Source organism: Melozone crissalis, unplaced genomic scaffold, assembly GCF_028551555.1.
Source record: "Melozone crissalis strain CALT ecotype California unplaced genomic scaffold, PUWL_Pcris_2 ptg000045l_1, whole genome shotgun sequence".
Classification (NCBI taxonomy): domain Eukaryota; kingdom Metazoa; phylum Chordata; class Aves; order Passeriformes; family Passerellidae; genus Melozone; species Melozone crissalis.
Genome location: NW_026535823.1, coordinates 14,641,733 through 14,661,081, shown reverse-complemented (window position 1 = coordinate 14,661,081; position 19,349 = coordinate 14,641,733). Strand labels below are relative to the sequence as shown.

Here is a 19,349-nt window from a genome sequence, read left to right as displayed (position 1 = left end):
ACAGCATAGCAAAAGAGATACAAAAATAGAAAGAAATTAACTCTGGGATTTTTCTTCATTATTATGCTTCCAAAATGAAAATTCTGTGCTATGTATATATTTACCTGTACTGCTGCATGCATGCTATCTGTATTAGAATACTACATACTACACCTGTGTTCCAGTGAAGGCTCCTTACCTTCTCTAAGTTAATTTTTAATGTCCAGCAATCTTCTGGTGCTTGTTGTTGCTGCAGGGGTAGCTTGGCAGAGAGACACAGGGTGTAGTGTTTGGCCTGAATGAGTGTTCCATTTGCATGCACCGGACAGTGCACTCATCTTGCTGTGTAGGACTCAGTGATGTTGCTTCCCACAACTCAGCTTCTTTCTCTGGACACCAGTATCACAGCTAATCCTTTCTTAAATGCCCATTTAAATATATTTTGCATTAATTATTTTTGGGATGTGGGTACTCTTCCTCTCTAGCTGTATGTGCCATCTTGACAGGATGAAGAATATTAAAAAAGAACCAACTTTATATTATAAGTTTGGGATGTATGTTTGGCTTTCAACACACAAGAATATTGATATCTTACATTCAGTATTTGATGTATTTCTTGCACCAAAATTTAATTGGGTTTTTTTTTGGTGTTTTAGAATTGGTGACACTATTGCGTATCTTTATATAACTAACAAAAAGTTTTTCTAGAGTCTCTGCAGTTGTATGTTTGACCAAAAAAATCAGTAATAATGGTCAATCAGTAATAACATTTCTGCACAAGATAGGGTTTTCTATTGACATGGGAAACTTCCGTTTAAATGTGAATGAATGAACTGTATGCGCTATAGTACCTCAGCTTCTCGATGTTAGGATTTTTACAAAATACAACGAAGGGTTCAGCTTATATATTTACGTTTCTGTTTGGTTTTTTCCCCCCTCCCTTTCTTCACTAAGCTACTAACAGTGAATGGCTCAGGATGCATCCAGAATGTGGCTATAACCTTGTAAATTCTCCTCACCTGAAGCCAGCTTGGGTCCTGGACAGAGCTCTGTGGCATTTGACTGGTATGGTGGCTGATGGAAAGTGTATTGCCAAAGGAGTCCCTCCCTTGATTGAAAATGATCAGCACTTGAATGTAAGTGACTGAGAACTAAGTATAAGCTGATGAACTGCATAAATAGCTGAATAAACCTTTAATATTTCTAGAGTTTTGTAAATACACAAAAAATGGTGTATGCTTTGCAGATAGATTTGCTGAAATAGGCCCTTATTTCCCCTTTGTTTTAACTTTTCTTAATTCTATTAACAAACAACCTTAGTAACTAATGAATTTTTTTATTTTTACAGTGTTTACGTAAAATAATTTATGAAGATATATATCCAAAATTGAAACTATGGGAATTTTTCCAAGTGGACGTTAACAAAGCTGTGCAGCAATTTAAAACCCTTCTTACTCAAGGTAAGGGAAGATCATGTTGCTGAATCATGTGAATTATGTATTTATAGTTCAAGAGACTTAGGTAAGCTTAACAGTTAGACAGAAAACAAAAAAAAACCAGATAATGCTATTTTTAGCTATGTGAGACATCCCCTGTGCTGATTTAGATGTACAAAAATGCTTTGAGGGCTAGGAAAATCTTTAAAGACCTTCAATACCTTCATCCACCTGCATCTTGGTTATGCTAGAATGATAAAAATTGTGCGTCTGTTAAATGTAATTCCTGTTCTTACTCTGAGTACTCATTTCTGTTTTGTTCTCAGGCAAAATGGGCACTAAATCTGATCCAAATCAGCATCTTCAAATAATTCAGGACCCTGAATATAGACGGCTTGGCTGTACTGTAGATATGAACATAGCACTGGCAACATTTGTACCACACAGGTACCGTATTACTGATGACAAGTTAAAATCTAAGTGAAGCTAAACTTACAAAGCCAAAAAAAGACATTCTTTTCAGACATGAGGAAAAATTAGTTTTTGATGCCTTTTAGTAATCTATGCTGTATGTTTTTAAAATATTTTTCTCTAATTGTTCTCTGCTTTTTATGTCCTCCTGATAAGCAATGGACCAGCTGCAATAGAAGAATGTTGTAACTGGTTTCGCAAGAGGATTGAGGAACTAAATGCTGAGCAATACAGACAAACTTGTCACCATCAAGAACAGGTGTTGAAATTATTGTTTTAATGCTGAATTGTTTAAAATTGCAAATAAATGAAGGCATTTCAATAATGCATCATTTGATTACTTCCAGGCTGTCAATTGCCTTGTGGGGACTGTGGTTTATGAACGAATCGCTTGTAATGGTCCTAAGCTGGGACCTATCAGTAGAAAAAATCCCTTGGTTACCAGGTATATACATGTTTTCTTGTTTGTTTGGAAACTATTAGAATCTATACAGGGAAAGCAAGTTCCAAGTTCAATAAAAGTATACATTTATATGTAGAAATATAGGTTTGCTTTGACATGGACAAATGCCACTTATCAAAATTGACAGGGTTTTTTTAAACAACAGCAATAGCTATTTCAGAAACAAATGTGATCAGAAAGCATGAGACAATACTCAGAGGACATCAAAACCTTACATAGTGCAAATTGCTGTTGTAGGTGGAAGAGGAGTGGAGCTAGGAAAGTTTACACCTTTCATGTTTTATGTGCTTGATGCCATTCATATCTGAAGAGCTACGGCTTTACTCTTACATTACCAGCTGACACCAAGATAGTGGCAACATCTGTTCTTGCTCCTTCAAAGCTTCCTTCAAAATAGAAAATTCTCCATCATTTATGCAAGTTGCTCTCTTTTTTATCTGTATTATGTACAAGCCACTTCATAGCAGATACTTTAATTTCAAAGACAATGAATTGCAGCTTAGGTTACCGTACCTAATTTCTTTTTGATTTCTCTTTTAATTGCCTGTCTGTTCCATAGGTATTTTACATATCCATTCAAAGAGCTGACTGTGGAGGAAGAAGAAGCTATGATACATCAGCCAGATAAAGCTTGTTATTTCATGGCTCATAATGGCTGGGTTATGGGAGATGATCCTCTTAGAAACTTTGCAGAACCAGGTTTGTAAAAGAAATCTGAATTCTTACAAACCATTTGATACTCTAGCCAAAGCAATAAGGATTTTATTTAATCTGTCTGTTTTCCAGATGTATTCCTATGAAGCTGCAGAATAGCAGATACTAAGCTTATAGCACTTTAATTTCCCATTCAGCATACAGATGAACTATAAGAACTGAAATTTGAGGTACAGTTTTACAAGATTTGAGAGGGAAATTACCAGCTTTCTGCCACTGAAATGGGGATGTCCTGCCTCCCCACTTTTGTCATTGTCTTTGTTGCTTACTTTGTACTTTGTTCCAACACCAGTGCTTGTTGGCATTTCTATGAGACAATGACAGTGTGGCAGAAAAACTAATGCAATGAAAAGGTGAATAGTGTTTTATTGCATTAGTGAGCAAAAACTGGATCCTTGAAAAGTCCACTGAGTGGCAGTCAGGCAGTCAAGAGATGACCCAGTAAATCCAAATTAAGTATGCAGATTACTTGTGAAGGTAAAATAGGGCATGAAATCACCAGCACTAAAATATTGCATTCTAACTCCTCTGGGGACAGTGTTGATATCCAATAAATGCAAAAAAAAATTGTGTTTAAAGAAGTCATTCACTTGGTAAACTAAATGAAACAAAGGCCAGTTTAATTGTAATTAAAAAACATCTGAAAGTTTGAGTTTGCTTTACAACCTAATCTGATGATCTCCAGAGTGATCTGCAGTTAGCAAACATCTAATTCCTGCAAAGTAATCTACACCCCTTTCACTAAATTTTATTTACTTTTATTCTTCTCGAGGATTGAGATAGTATGTGTTTCAAAGTGGTTTTGTTTAGTTGCCTTCAGATTATTGCCCTTTCTTCTAGAGAGATTTTTGTGGTTTTTTTCCTCTCAGTCGCTAGCTTTAGTTAGCATTCTTAATTTCCATTACTGAGGTTTCTCTTGTAACTCAGCTACAGGGTTGTCAGTGCTTTATATTTGTGTTATGCCTTTGTTTTATGCCACACATTAATTCAACTTAGAACACAATGCGAAAACGTGGTACACAAAGGCACCATAAAGGAATTGCAAAACAAATGCAGCCAGTTCTCTAAATGATCCTTTGAAAAAATCACAGTGTACATCCAAAGAAACACCATTTTTCTCTCTGTCTGGCTGTGCTGCTGTTAATGAAGAAAAGGGTTGGCTGTGCTTACGTGAATGTTTTGGGAATTTGTGGTAATTTACAGTTCCTTTTTTTTTTTTTGCTTACTGGCTTTGGAAGTTCATCAGAGTCTGCTGTTAATAGGAGATAAAATTGTAAATTGTTACTGTGACAGATTATGATAACATAATGAGATTCTTTTTTGAATTTTACCAGTGTGAAAAACAAAACTACTCATTTTGCTTGTTTGTTTGATGTTTTTTTCTTTTTATGAAGTGCAGGTTTTTATACTACTTTGAAGAATTAAAAGGAACTTTATTTCAATATGAAAAATTGTTGCAGTATCACTATAGAAGCTAAATGTTCCCATGGAAGAGTGTGAAATTTTACATAAGTGTAGCATATATAGATTTTTGAATTGATATGATTTTTGTTAGAATTTTTACTGTTCATTAGTGTTTTTCTCTTCTTCAGCAGTAGAAAATGCCACATTTTCATTTTGGTGCACATTCTATACTCTTATACTCCTTTTCTCTCTCTCTCTCTCTCTGTGTATATATGTATATATATATATATATATACACACACACTAAAGTGAATTTATTTCCTTTACAGGTTCAAATGTGTACTTGAGAAGAGAGCTCATTTGCTGGGGAGACAGTGTGAAACTGCGTTATGGTAATAAACCTGAAGACTGCCCATACCTCTGGGCACATATGAAAAAATACACTGAAATCACTGCCAAGTATTTCCATGGTGTTCGTCTGGACAACTGTCACTCAACACCTATTCATGTAGCTGAGGTACGCAGAATGAAACATGTTTGTTAGAAAGCAGCTCCTGTCAGTGAAATAGATCCTGCAGATCTCACAGCAACAGTGCAGGACTTACGTGGCACAGTTTAACTGGGAATGAATCTTCCTCATTGCATGAAATCAAGGTTTCTTGTCTGCTGATGTTCAGAAATGGTTTCAGCTACCTTAAACAGTAGAGTGGTGTAGTTTTATATAGTTTGTATCCTCTCTACTTTAGCTGAAATACTGTGGATGTGGATGGGCCTGGCTAGCTTTTCCCTCACTGAGCTGTGGATGTAGTGCAATGACTGCCAGTACCCAGTATGTTAGTTTGAGCTGGAGTCATTGCCAAGGCTTGATTGAAAGTCTGGCTGGTTTTTTGGTTTGGGTTTTTTTTTTTTCCATATATATTTTGCTATTGCTAAATTAAACAAGAAGTGGTTCACTTCACAGAATTTAAAAGCTGGTAATGAACTCCTGCAACAAGTTTCATCTGGCAGATGTATTGCTGAGACAAGTGCTTCTTGTTCCCAGGGAGCTGACTACATCCCAAAGTTGTACTTGCCTAGTAAATTAGCTTTAAATAGGTTTGGAGTAGTGCATCTTGTTAGTGCTTAGTGTTAACTTTGTAACAGAGCTTACCTAAACCAATGAAGAGCTCTCTAAAACAAGTTGATTTGTCCATACAACTTGTAAGTAGCTCCTAAATGCAGCCTTTTCAAAACTTCTGCCATTCTTTTGTTTAGTGTTACTATTTTTGGAAGGGTAGCTACAAAGTCTTAAACTGAAGTGCTGCTCAGGTTTCTTTGTTCAGTAGGTGTCTCTTTTATCTAACCTTTGCTCTTGTATTTTGAGCTAATATTTTGTTTTAAAACAAAGTAGTAGTTAGCTTGAAGTCTACGGAAAATTTCCTAGAATTACTCAATCTATAAGTAATATCTGTAAAATATAACCAGGGTTTTCTGAAACTTTCATGTTACCAACATTTTTGATGTGCTGCATATATTGAATGATCATTTATGTTCTGTTAACATTCATGTTAATGCTTGTGTGTACATAGCTGACAATGGATGTCTTGCATTAAAAATGTATTGTGATCTATAGGAGATGCTAGCAACAGCCAGATCAGTCAGACCTAATCTTTATGTGATAGCTGAACTCTTCACGGGCAGTGAGTACATTGACAATGTTTTTGTCAACCGCCTGGGAATTACCAGCCTGATTAGAGGTACAATAAGCAGTTGAAAATTATGTAGGATTGTCATGTATGGTTTGGAGTTTTAAATGTGAAACTAACATTGGTATGCTTTTTTATTTTTCTTACATATTCATGTTCTTTGCTTTTGCAATTACCTTTTCTTCATGTTCTGTTTAACTTCTCCTGTGTTGTATGCTAATTCTTGGGTTTGCTTATGTTTGTGTGTCCTCTTCTGTGTAACAACTTGTTTTGTTCCTTAATTTTGGCTTTCTGTTTATCTTTGCTGCATGGCATTTTCCTATTGTCCAATCCCTGCCTAGCTTTGAAACTTGTCCTTTTTTGTATCTACCTTTCCCCTTTCTGTGGCTTTTTTGGCTGTGCTTTTTGCAGTACATGCTGGACACAGCTAGAAAATTGCGAGCCGATTTGTATGTAGTGGCTGAACTGTTCACAGGAAGTGAGGAGCTGGACAATATCTTTGTGAATAGGCTGGGCATTACCTCCTTAATAAGAGGTAGGCTTGCTGCGTGTGTGGTCTCTTTCCAACAAGAGATTATAGATGACATGCTTTTTCAAGAAAAAATTTTCTACTGGATTATGTGCTTTAAATTTCCGTATTGTGACTTTTGATAATTGGCAGAAAATAAAGTACTAGCCATAAAATAAGAGAAGACCTCCTTTGTTAGTTTACAGAAGGTTAAATATTTCATTCTTGATCTAGTGAAGGAAAAAAGAGTTGTAGCACAGTTCTGCTATGTAAGTCCTGCATCATGTCTGATTTTTTGTTGCATGAGTTTTTTAAAGCCTGTGAGAAGTAGTTTGACTTGATCTCTGCTTTTTTATCTTTTTTTTCCGATAAGCTTTCTCTTCCTTAATCTGTTATAGTAAATTGAATATCCCAAGGCTGTGTTTCCACACTGAGAATATAGCTATATGTTTGATTTTATTTTTTTCTAATGATTGAACACACCAAAATAACAACTTCTAAATGCCACATTAACATCTTTGTGAGTGCTGTGTGTGTGGTAGTTATTGTTATGCAAACACTTAGGTGTTCTGTTCTGTAGAGGCCATGACTGCCTACAATAGCCACGAGGAGGGGAGGCTGGTCTATCGCTTTGGAGGTGAGCCTGTCGGATCTTTCGTTCAGCCACGTTTGAGGCCTTTGATGCCAGCTATTGCTCATGCACTGTTTATGGATATTACACATGATAATGAATGTCCAATTCAGGTGAGCACATAAACAACAAGAACAACAAAAATTACCTATAATATTCTCGTGAGTGATATTTCCGAACTGTGGGAGGGCTTGATCTAATCCTGATATCCTGAACAATATTTTGAACAGATGCAGTTCAGCTCAAGCTTTCATGCAGAGAAAAAAATTTTTTAGCAATACCTTCTGACATTCAAGACTTTGTCTTTCAAGGGAGGAGTATGTAAAGTTCCTAAATAAACTGGTTTGATTCTTTCATCCAGCTGCTGTAAGCAGCTTATTGACCTGTTCTCCTGAGCTTGTTTACAGGCAGGAATGAGAGCAGGTGGTGGGCAGGGAGTGCTTATTTTGAGGATTTTTCTAAGTTGCTTTTCTTAGTTAATTTGTAGAAATTTTCTCCAATAATTTGTATCATAATTGAGGAAATGATGACCATGGGATTAGCATTTCCTTTGTTAGATTGAGTGCATCTTCTGTATGTTGAATTGGGAGGATTGAATTTTCTTGGTTTCACTATTCATTACCTATATATTTTTTGATGTAGCACCGATCTGCTTATGATGCTCTTCCTAGTGCAATGATTGTTTCCATGGCATGCTGTGCTACAGGAAGTACCAAAGGCTATGATGAGCTGGTACCACACCAGGTACGTGTCTCCAGTTCAACTCCTAAGCTACCTTTAAAAATACCTTTTATTCTCATCATAGAACTCATATTTTAATGTTGTTTGGAATTCCAAGTAGTTTGCTGACTTGCATTATTTCAGATTGTCCAGCTTCTTCTGAAATTTGAATTTTTTTCTACTGGTCAGACCTCAAGGTGTGGTTATTTCCCAGAGTACTTCATATTTGCTTAAATTTTTTTTTTTTTTTTTTTTTACAGATCTCTGTAGTATCTGAAGAGAGATTTTATTCAAAATGGAGTTCAGCAGCACATCTGACCTCTGGTGAAGTTAATTTCCAAACAGGAATTCTAGCAGGAAGGCTGGCCATAAACAGGCTGCATCAGGAGCTGGGGTCTAAAGGCTTTAATCAGGCAAGAAGTGAGGGTAACACTGCGATTTCTTCATATGTGTGCTCTGAGTGAGCACAGTTGCAATGTTATGTCTTTTCTAGGTGTATGTGGATCAAGTTGATGAAGATATAGTTGCAGTGACAAGACACTGCCCTAACACACACCAGTCTGTTGTGGCTGTGTGTCGAACTGCCTTCAGAGATCCTAAAACTTGTTTCTACAGTAAAGAAGTACCTGAAATGTGTATCCCAGGTAAACAAACTTCTTTCCAAAAGCTATTGTCATGTACAGAAGTTTCAAGTTATTTATGCATTTTAACTTCAAGCACATGCTCATGAAATCCATATGAGAACTTTCAGTATATAACACTCCTTTTCTATGTACTAACATATATGTCCCAAAAGTGGTTTAAGAACCAATAATAGACTTGCAATGCTTAGGGTTTTCAGAAACATTCATATTGAGTATAATCCTGCTGCAAGTTCCCTGTGGGGGGAGGGGGTTTATGGTCTTGTTTGTGAACTAGTAATAGTTCATAGTAATTGTACAGAGTTGGGGGAATTATTGTTTATTCTGTTGTACAGGGAAAAAAAGGTTAAAATTTTATCCTATTCGTTGATTCTATTGTTGTTCAGCTTTCAAATATATATAGCGGTTTTGTAGCTTGAAAATACATCTTGATAAATCTCTGTATTGAATAAGTTAATGGGAAGACAAAATGGTTGCATTACATATATTAATACATAGTATATGTATGCAGTAGATAATTAATTATGCAGAGTATTTACTGTACATAAAAGTAGCAAAGTATAATGACTTCTATTCATTACCTGGAAATGTTTCTGAAGAGAAGCTTTCCAAACTGGCTTTTCAAATATACTTAGTTCTTTGAGTGCATCTGTGTGCTTGTTTTAAAATCAGTCACGTTATATTTTAAGTTATTTACAAGACTTGAATACCTTATGTCTGTGAATTACTTAAAAGATACAGAAAATTAGAATTTCTATATTAATAATAAATTGTTACTGCTTAAAGATAAACCATTTGTAGCCGCAGTTTGGAAAGCAGTCTTGCATAGTCTCCTAAAAGACAATAGGAAAATTAAGAAAGCTGATGACCAGTAAAAGACATCTGATTTTATGATTAATTTATTATAAAATGACAAAAAATGCCATTTTAAATACAGTACAGCATATGAGTGTGTAAAGAATATTTATAGGTATTTAAAATACTTGCAATATGTTTCTGTTCTTCTGCTGTGCGACAGAAACTTGTCTATTGAATATTCGGTTTTTTCATTTTAGCTTTTGTTTCATAATTTCAAAAGAATCACTTTTTTCATTTCAAATATCCTAAGAGCTGCAACATGGTTTAACTTTTTCTAGGAAAAATAGATGAAGTAGTACTTGAGGCAAGGACCATTGAGAGAAGTGCTAGTCCTTACAAAAAAGATCTACATTTTATAAATGGATTGCCTAATTTCACAATGGAACTCAGAGAGCATATCCAGGTAATTAGCCTCCTTCACCCATGTTCTGATAAAATATTTTTTGTCATATTTTAAATTAGAAAAAAAGACAGTGGATTTCAGTTGCAAATTTATTTTCTTTTTTAAGATAAAAGACAGTAAAATCATAAAGCAAGCTGGAACTGCTATAAAAGGGCCAAATGAATTTGTTCAAGAAATAGAATTTGAAAGATTGACCCCAGGAAGTGTAATAGTATTCAGGTATGTTATTATCATTGCCATATGGCTGTGTGTGTTTGAAAAGTGTGATAGGAGACTGGAGAATAGTTCTTCTATGTGCTGTTCTTCTACAAGATACTAATTTTTATTTGCAGAGTTAGTCTGGACCCAAAGGCACAAGAGGCTGTGGGGATACTCCGCAATCATTTGATCCAGTTCAGCTCTCACTTTAAATCTGGAAGTCTTCCTGATGATCACTCAGCACCAATATTGAAAACACCATTTTCTTCGTAAGTATTCTTTAAGCTTCTGACTTAGGACCGAGAGCTACTGGAGGAGCTGAGAGTATTATGTACATCTGCTGAGGGTTGTTGAGTTTTGGTGGTGGTGATACAGATGGAGTTTGAATTGTCAGAGTGCAATGAAAACTATGAGACATCTTCTTATATGTGTAATAGTAAGTGGAGCTAATACTGAAAAACTTCCCAGTTTGTGTAATTGCTGCCTAAAGTAGACTTAAACATGGTCTGCTTCTCAGTGTCAGGGTGTGATTGTTTCGGGTGTGATTTTGAACATAATACTGTGTTTCTAAATAAACACTGAAACATCTGAGAACATCTTGAAAACCTGAAAAATTAGGCTCCTAATTTCCAAGATGAAAGTATTGAAAGAACTGTATATATTTTGGTATTTTAATTTAAGTCTGAAATGAGAATTGATTGTCAAATCCTTTCCGTCTTTCCTTACTGATGTTATTTTGGGTTTTATTCTCTTCTTCCCTGTATTTTCAGAATTGCTTCTAAACTAACTTTGGCTGAACTAAATCAAGTGCTGTATAGATGTGAGGCAGAAGAACAGGAAGATGGAGGAGGCTGTTACAATATACCAAACTGGTCACCCCTAAAGTATGCAGGCCTCCAAGGTAATAGTTTCAGCATTATTTTTTCTGTCAAGTAAAAAAAGTAAATGAGAACTGCTCAATTTTGATCACATCACACAATAATGCTGTTGTGTTGCTGCTGCTATTGTTTGGTATAAAAAGTAGGTTTTTTCTGCTTGACCTTGCTGCTAATTGGTGTTGTACCCGGGAAATCTCATACTAGAACAAACCCCCTCTCTCTCAATGCTTTGAAACTGAACACTGCAGCCCAGGACGTGTTTTAACACCAGTGCCTTGACTTTTAAAGTAAGAGAAAAATATACTTCCAGTGAAAAGTTGCATTAATCTAACCTGAGGTGTTACTAGATTACTGAGGAGTGTCTGTCATTTATCAAGCATACAAATTCCCTCATGCTAGTTGTTTGCAATGATGTTCATAAGTTTCTAGGATTTATGCTGAGGAAACTAGAATTGCATTGTAGCTTGTTATGCAGATGGAGAGAAGCAATCCAGTTAAAGCATCTGTTGCTATGTACCTTTTGCTCCTGCATTGTAACTGCTGTTTGTGATAATGTCTTTTAATACAGAGTTGGGTTTGTGTCTTCAGGGTTAATGTCAGTGATGGCAGACATTAGACCAAAGAATGATTTGGGTCATCCATTTTGTGATAATTTAAGATCTGGAGATTGGATGATTGATTATGTCAGTAATCGTCTGATTTCACGTGCCGGAGCCTGTGCAGAAGTGAGTAAAAATACTTATTTGGTAACTTCAGGGTTTCAGATTGCTAGTTAGTTTCATTTCCAATTACTGATAATTTTTTTTTTAAATTCAGACTGTCTATAACATATTTCCTAGCTCTGAGAGGGTTTGGAGCAGTAGGGTACAGCACAGCTGGGGTATAATACTGTAACAATATGGATCCTGAAGGCACTGGCTTTTGAACTTTGATGGATCAAATTCTAAATCTGTTGTGTTTTACTAGGTTGGTAAATGGCTGAAGGCCATGTTTGTGTACCTAAAGAGAATTCCACGTTACCTCATCCCGTGTTACTTTGATGCCATATTAGTGGGAGCATACACAACGCTTCTGGATGTGGCATGGCATCAGATGTCAAGGTATGCTTGGCCTGTTTATCAGAGGCATCTGGATACATCATAACTTTTTAAATTTTATCTGCTGGAGAATGCAATTTGAATATTTTCATAGTCCTCTAATGTAGGAGGGGAAAATTGGTAGAGAATTATCAAATCCATCTTCTAACAGTGGTGGTTTGGCAGACTTGTGTTCAGACATCTATCCAGTGTTTTAATTTATAACTACTGTTGAGATTGCACAGTAGGAGGAGGAAACCCTAAGCTGGCGTCTTTTTTGCCAGGCTTTGGAAGCTGTATTTTTTGGCTGTAATTTTAGTACCAATGCAATGATTCCTTAAAGTTCAGGTAACTAAGAAAATACCAGATTGTATTTGATGCCTTCTTCAACACTTCTTCATTATTACTCCCCATTATCTGAGCACTGCTTAATTTTTGAAATAACTTGGGAGTCTGCTTCTTTTTTTCTTGCAAAGGGAATGGAGACTCATTTCATGGAGGCTTCATTGTAGCTATGACTGTACTGAACAAGTCAATACTGTTTGTTATGTTTTGTAAAAAACATTTTGTAGAATCTGGTATGGCTGTGCAATCATGGAACGTAATGCATTTTCTGAAAAAATGCTTGGAGATCAGCTAGTCAGGAATGGAGATCATCTATTTCAGGGAATGCCTTAACAGTTTTTTTTTATTTGCACTTTGTGTAGATGTATGTAAAAATATGAACTTTTAAAATACTGACTAGTTTTGACAAACTTTTGTTCATAGTAAATATTTTTTATCATATTTTTGAAATCTTAGGGGCGTGTATAGGCATTAACTAAACCAACACAACTTCTTGTTTTTAACTGTTTTGTAGAAGTACATGTTATAAACACTTCCATGGCAGTAATCAATTAAGATTTGATTCTTGACATTGGGCACCCATTTTAGGAAAACATGTGATTTACAAATTAAATCTTAGATAAAAAAATCAGTTAATGCAAAATGCTAGTATTAGTTCATTGCTAGTTTTTTAAATTTCTTACGTGTAATGCTTGTCATAGCCTTCTGTAAATGAAAAAGGGTACATTTTATAGACTGCTGTTGTTGAATGCAAAGTTATTTTAATTTAATTCTGTTGAATTACAGCTTTGTGCAGAATGGATCAACATTTGTTAAACACCTTTCCTTGGGTTCCATTCAGTTATGTGGGATAGGAAAATACCCTTGTCTGCCAGATCTGTCTCCTTCCTTACATGATGTTCCCTATAGGCTGAATGAGATTACAAATCAGAAAGAACAATGTTGTGTTTCCTTGGCAGCTGGTAAGTGAGAACAACCTTTAAAAAAAAAAAAAGGTCTTCCAAAACAGTTAACTTGCTTTTAGTAACTATATTAAAATCTTCTGCATCATATTTGAGAGTCATATGTCAGAAACTGTGTATAAAATGTAGCAATTTCACTCACTTTACCTTGTGTTTAAGGTAAAGATTTGCTCATGTTAAAGGTATGGAAGTTTTCTCTAGTAGTACTCTTGGGGGTTGGGAAGGAGAGCTTTATATATCAATGCTTTGTTTAGAGACTTTTCTTGCTGTATTTGTCGTTACCATATACAGAGATCTAAAAAAATATTGTTTTCTTTTCCAGAAGACTTGCTTCTGGAAGTATAGTATGAGTATACTTATCATAAGGGGTTTTAGTCTGTCTTTTATAAATGTGAATTTAAAACATGGATTGTAATGGAGAAACAAGAGTGAATTTATGGTTACACATTCTCAGAAAGAACCATTATCAGACCAGAAGAACTCCTGATCTAAAACTCTCTCCAAAAGGAAAGAGCATAAAAGCAGTCAGCAAGTAGTATTTATACCTCCAAATGTTCTGCCAGCTTCTGGCAGTCTTCCTATGGGCATTTGCCTATGTCCAAAGTATTATCTTCTCTGGTTTAGAATGAGTTTATTTTGGTTCTGAGTTGGCTCATTCCTTTTCTGAAGCCATGGAAACTTTTAAGCATCCACAGATGCAGTGGCATCTCTCTCAGTGGAGTGCTTTTCTTCCTTTTGCCATCACTCTTGTGTAGCTTTATTGCTTTTAGTTTCTGGATTTTAATAACATTCCATCTGCCTGCTTCAGTGTTACCTAGAAGCACAGAGGCACAGTGTTCCCTTAAACTGGTCATGAAGATTAATTATACTGAAGGGTTTGGTTTTAAATATTCCTTTCACATACTCACTGGTAGATGTGCCTGAGATTTTTAAATTGTACACAGATTGTCATTCTCAAGTGCTGCTGCCATGTACTATAAATTTGCAGAGAGGTGGAGGCCATATTTGAGAATTAGCAAATACTTTGTTAAAGTGACCAAGCATGCACAAGAGACTTCTGGTTTGCAACTTTGCCATTGGAGTTTCTGTTTAATAGATCATAAAAGGAAACAAATGGCAGAAAAGACAAGTATGCATGTCACAGTTGGAATTATTATGCCTTATCAGTTAGGATCATTCCTAAAGCTGCATGTTATAATGTCTGCAGTAGAATGTAGATCTCTAAGCTGCTGGAAGAGAGAAGCAGGATGTCTTTCACAGTGTCTGAGAACAGTCTCATCCCTTTATGCTGCTGAGATGCCGCAACTCTCATGCATAAACTCTTTCCAACAAAATGTTTCAAACATAATTCTGATTTTTTTTGTTGGTCTTCTTTCTGTTTCTTTTAATTAAATTTTGGTTAAGTTGCCAGGTGATTTAATAAAAATTAAAATGTCACTGTTAGTGGTATGAGAAATGCTTTTGTGTGATCTTGAAATTCTAGAAGACATTATTCTAGAATAGGATGTATTTATCAAGAACTCAGTCTTAGGAGATTATTTGAAACATCTTAATCTAGGAGAAAGATATATGAGGATTATTTTTTTTACTTCTGGTTATTTTATACATGTGTGCTTGGAGATTTCTGCTATATCACTTCATTAGATGAATAATGATGTTTCTTTTCAGGTTTACCTCACTTTTCTTCTGGAATTTTTCGTTCCTGGGGAAGGGATACTTTTATTGCACTAAGAGGGCTACTGTTAGTTACTGGGCGCTATCTAGAAGCAAGGTAAGACTGGCCTAGCCTTGGTTCTTGTTGGCTTTGTAGGCACTTAGAAAAAAAGCAATGCTCTCAAAACCTGAGCTGATGCACAAGATGTTTGAAACAGTTGATGGGCAGTATAAAACTTTAATGGCACTAGACATATTTGGGAGCTCCCTCTAAGTGGGATTAAAAATACTACTCAAATAGTCTTTTACCTTCTTAGCACTGATACAAAGCTGATGATCTGTAGTTTTAACTCCAGCAGTGCTACTGTTTGTCCTTGAACAAAGTGATTGTTTCACTAGTACTTGCATCATGTTGCTGAGCAATAATTTCAGAATTCTTTACATAAAAAATTATAGTAGCAAAAGAAAATACTGTTCTAAACAGAAAGGTGTGAATGCAGGTCTGTCTTGATTTTTTTGTAACTGCTAGTACTGGTCTGTTGATAGTAGATATCAACTAATTGTGTTGTTGCAATCTGGTAGCTATAAATATTTAACCTGACAAATGAGCCATACATAAGCCAGATGAATTTGGTATTTTGATTAATATTAATTTGAGTGGAGTTTGGCACATAATAGAAACATAAAAATCAGTTGGTGTAAATCAGCATGTATTTATGCTGCTGTACATTTGGCCAACTGTTAGCTTTCTCATGCAGAGAGATCTGCAGTCAACTAGGATGTTTATTTTGCCTTTTAAAGCTAGTTGGAATCCGTGTTTTCTGCAAGGTATGCGCAACGGTTCTCAATGAAACTTCTCATAACCTCAGCTGCTGTCACCTCTCTGTATTTTAATAGGAATTTCCCATCTACTCCTGCCCTCCGTCCCCATTCCACCCCACCCATCAGAATGGATACCAGGGTATTCATATACAAGGTCAATAAAAACCTTCCCTGTGACCTCAGTGGATTTGGATTTAGGATCTATATCACTACCTGTTAAAAAGCAAATTATCTTTTCCATATGAATAGATGATGTATATTTTGTACAAACTGACTTAAATGTATTCATGTTGAGGAATTTGTTAGGGAATGGGTGGTTTTTTATTGTAAAAGAAGTTCATGCTAAATTGAGTAATTTGTAGCTTTCAACAGCAAACTTTTGGAATCTGTCTTTAAAATGCTGTTTGTCTTCTTGCTATTATTGTAACCCTGTATGCTTTGTACTTGATACTTGGTCTAACAATGGCCTTGAAGGCAACTTAGTCAAGACTGTGATTTTTCTTTTGTTCTAGAAACATCATTTTAGCATTTGCTGGGACTTTAAGACATGGTCTCATTCCCAATCTGCTCGGTGGGGGGACACATGCCAGATACAACTGTCGTGATGCTGTGTGGTGGTGGCTTCAGTGCATCCAGGAGTACTGTAAAATTGTTCCCAATGGATTAGACATTCTCAGGTGTCCTGTTTCTAGGATGTACCCAAGAGATGACTCTTCTCCTCAGCCTGCAGGCACTGTGGTAAAAAATTCTTCTAATTGAACTATTTAACAAAACTATAGTGTTTTAAACTATAGTGAGAGGATGTAATTTTTTCTAGCTACAGGAACCTGTTGCTATCTGTTGTTTATGGTGAAATTTGATTATAGCACAAGAATTCCACATTTTAGGCACTTCTTGTATCACCTGATTAGACCAAGTACAAGGAGGAAAAACAATTCCATCAGCTTCTAAATCTTTTTGTTGTTTTTTGTCTTGAAAAAATGTTTATATGAAAAGTTGTATGCAATGTTATTGGCATTGCCAAGAATGCTACTTGAAAATGTTTGATGATGTGGGAGTTGTTTTGGAATATCTTATAAACTAGAGGTTTAAGAAATGCTTTCTACTCATTTTTCATCTTGCTTTTCACATGTCATCCAAACATGTAATGAATCTAGGATCAGCCACTTTATGAAGTAATACAGGAGGCAATGCAACGACACATGGAAGGCATAAATTTCCGAGAAAGGAATGCTGGTCCTCAGATTGACCAAAAAATGAGAGATGAAGGTAACATACACAGACCACTTGCTGTGCAAAACAGAAGTTGATGAGTATATTTTGTATTTCCTTTTCCTCTTATTTTCTCTTTCTATTGAGCATTTTTTTATTGTAAGTAAAACTGTATTACTTTATATATATATGTAATATTCTTGAAGTGCCTAAATACTAGCTTATTGTTAGCAACTGGTCATATGTTATGGTGCAAGTTACCTTTAAAATTTCACTTAAAGTACAGTTGCCTTCAGAAACCTACCTCAGATCTCTTGTTGGAAGGTCTTCATGTTTATTAGGAAGTTGAGTTAGGGGTGTTGGTATTTGGGGTTTTCTTTTCCCTAAAAAAATGAACTTAACACCTGTTATTCTTTCTTGCCAGGTTTTAATGTAACTGCAGGCATTGACCATGAAACTGGCTTTGTCTTTGGAGGGAACCGCTTCAATTGTGGCACTTGGATGGATAAAATGGGGGAGAGCGACAAGGCTCGCAACACAGGAATTCCCGCTACTCCGAGGTATGAAAGCTGGGCTTGAGGAGGGGCTTTTTTAATTCTTTGTTTAACTTAAATTCTTCTGCAGAACCTGTGAGTTCTATTGACACATCTGAGAGGTTATCTCTCAAATGTTCTAAATGTTTCCACCTACTAAAATCATCATGGAATTTTTTTCTTTATGCTGATTTGAAGTCAGAAGCTGTGTTCTTGGGCAGGTGAAGCCCATGGCTTCTGTCACAGTCTTAGCTCCATGCCAAGAGTTGACTTCTGAGTTCTGGTAGTAAAATGTAATTTAGGAAATAGTGTATACTTGCTGTACTAGCAGGACTTTGTTATTCAAGCTTCCTATCTGAGTTATATATTGATAATTGTGTTGTTTGAATACTTCTATGTTTGAATTCAAAAATATTTACAGCATTTACATTTTAAGAGTTGAGATTAAGCATTTTGACATAGGCTGTTTATTACATGCTAGCAAAATGCTGCAGGCATCCTTGCTTGAATTTATTACAGTATCAGTTTCAAATAAATTGCCATCCATGGGTAAGAATTAAGGAAAATGTTATGTTGCTTGCCAAGTCAAGCATTTTAATTGGTAACCAAGAGTGGTTGAGGTACTTTCCAAAAGAGGCTGAGTTGGTGATATGAGAGAGAAAATTCCATCAAGTACACAGTAAAGCTGATTGTGATACAATATGAAATATTTGCATATACTGATTACATGAATATTTCCTGAAAAAAGAAGCAAGTCCAAGAAGTGCATTTAGTGCTAATTTTAATCCCTCACTTTTGACATGAGTAGTCTCTTATGGCAGAACTATTACCTAAGTTACAGAAGTGTGTGTGCTGTTGACTAGCTTTGTATTGAACACAGTTTTAACATCAGAGGACCACATTTGAGGTTGATTCTTTTTTTATGTTCTTAATCACTGGTATAAAATTTTCTTCCATTTGTGCTAATTAGCTGGGTATGATAATACCACTTTCAATAAGGCTGTTGGACACAAAAAGATGATTTGCTACGCAGATTACAATCAAGTTCATTCCTTGACTGAGAAATAGAGGAATAGTAGGAAAATAAGAAAAAATAAGAAAAAAGATATTGTCTAAATAAGAGACTTATGAATTTAATTGTTCCAGTTACTCATTGAACTTTAATAGCCTTCTTAAAGTAAATAATGAGGGGTATTTATCATTATTATTTTAGAGATGGCTCTGCTGTGGAAATGGTTGGCCTGTGCAAGTCGGCTGTTCGCTGGTTGATGGATTTATCTGGGAAAAACATATTTCCATTTCGTGGAGTCACTGTAAAAAGACATGGTAAAAACAGGCACATCTCATAATTTTATTAATTGGGTATAAAAATAACTAAAACAATGAAATAGTGACCATATAACCTCAGAAGAAGGTTTAGGGGTAAAAGGGCAAAAACTTGAGAAAGTATCTTGTATGATCAAAATAATTTTGTTAGTATAAAAATTTATTAGAAATTTATATTGTCTTCTCAATATTTCACACAGTTTGTTCTGTGGATTACAAAGGAACTTCAGAGTCTGAATACCTTTTCTCAAAATGGGTGTAAGTGGTCAGGTTATTGTGTATTGTGATGATTGCATCATTCAGTACAAGAATGCAAATTAAAATGATACAGGACACTTTATTTTAGCTCTCTGTCCCTCCCCCAGTATTCATAACATAGAAAGCCCCTTGCTGGGAATATTTACATAAATATCATAGCAAGTCCCTTATCT

At 35.5% G+C, this 19,349-nt stretch overlaps 1 protein-coding gene across 1 annotated transcript in view; it reads left to right on the top strand.

Annotated features, from left to right (window-relative positions):
* The window catches only part of AGL (amylo-alpha-1, 6-glucosidase, 4-alpha-glucanotransferase), a 34,136-nt gene that overhangs the window by 8,314 nt on the left and 6,473 nt on the right, over positions 1 to 19,349 (top strand). The window contains exons 6-29 of the mRNA XM_054285704.1: positions 934 to 1,115; positions 1,328 to 1,439; positions 1,742 to 1,862; positions 2,043 to 2,145; positions 2,234 to 2,331; positions 2,909 to 3,048; positions 4,797 to 4,984; positions 6,564 to 6,687; positions 7,241 to 7,404; positions 7,934 to 8,035; positions 8,272 to 8,424; positions 8,505 to 8,655; positions 9,789 to 9,913; positions 10,020 to 10,132; positions 10,246 to 10,380; positions 10,882 to 11,012; positions 11,578 to 11,714; positions 11,956 to 12,089; positions 13,197 to 13,372; positions 15,041 to 15,143; positions 16,360 to 16,585; positions 17,005 to 17,116; positions 17,484 to 17,619; positions 18,806 to 18,918. Coding sequence (XP_054141679.1) covers positions 934 to 1,115; positions 1,328 to 1,439; positions 1,742 to 1,862; positions 2,043 to 2,145; positions 2,234 to 2,331; positions 2,909 to 3,048; positions 4,797 to 4,984; positions 6,564 to 6,687; positions 7,241 to 7,404; positions 7,934 to 8,035; positions 8,272 to 8,424; positions 8,505 to 8,655; positions 9,789 to 9,913; positions 10,020 to 10,132; positions 10,246 to 10,380; positions 10,882 to 11,012; positions 11,578 to 11,714; positions 11,956 to 12,089; positions 13,197 to 13,372; positions 15,041 to 15,143; positions 16,360 to 16,585; positions 17,005 to 17,116; positions 17,484 to 17,619; positions 18,806 to 18,918 — 3,279 coding nt within the window. The remainder of the gene's footprint in view (positions 1 to 933; positions 1,116 to 1,327; positions 1,440 to 1,741; positions 1,863 to 2,042; positions 2,146 to 2,233; positions 2,332 to 2,908; positions 3,049 to 4,796; positions 4,985 to 6,563; positions 6,688 to 7,240; positions 7,405 to 7,933; positions 8,036 to 8,271; positions 8,425 to 8,504; positions 8,656 to 9,788; positions 9,914 to 10,019; positions 10,133 to 10,245; positions 10,381 to 10,881; positions 11,013 to 11,577; positions 11,715 to 11,955; positions 12,090 to 13,196; positions 13,373 to 15,040; positions 15,144 to 16,359; positions 16,586 to 17,004; positions 17,117 to 17,483; positions 17,620 to 18,805; positions 18,919 to 19,349) is intronic.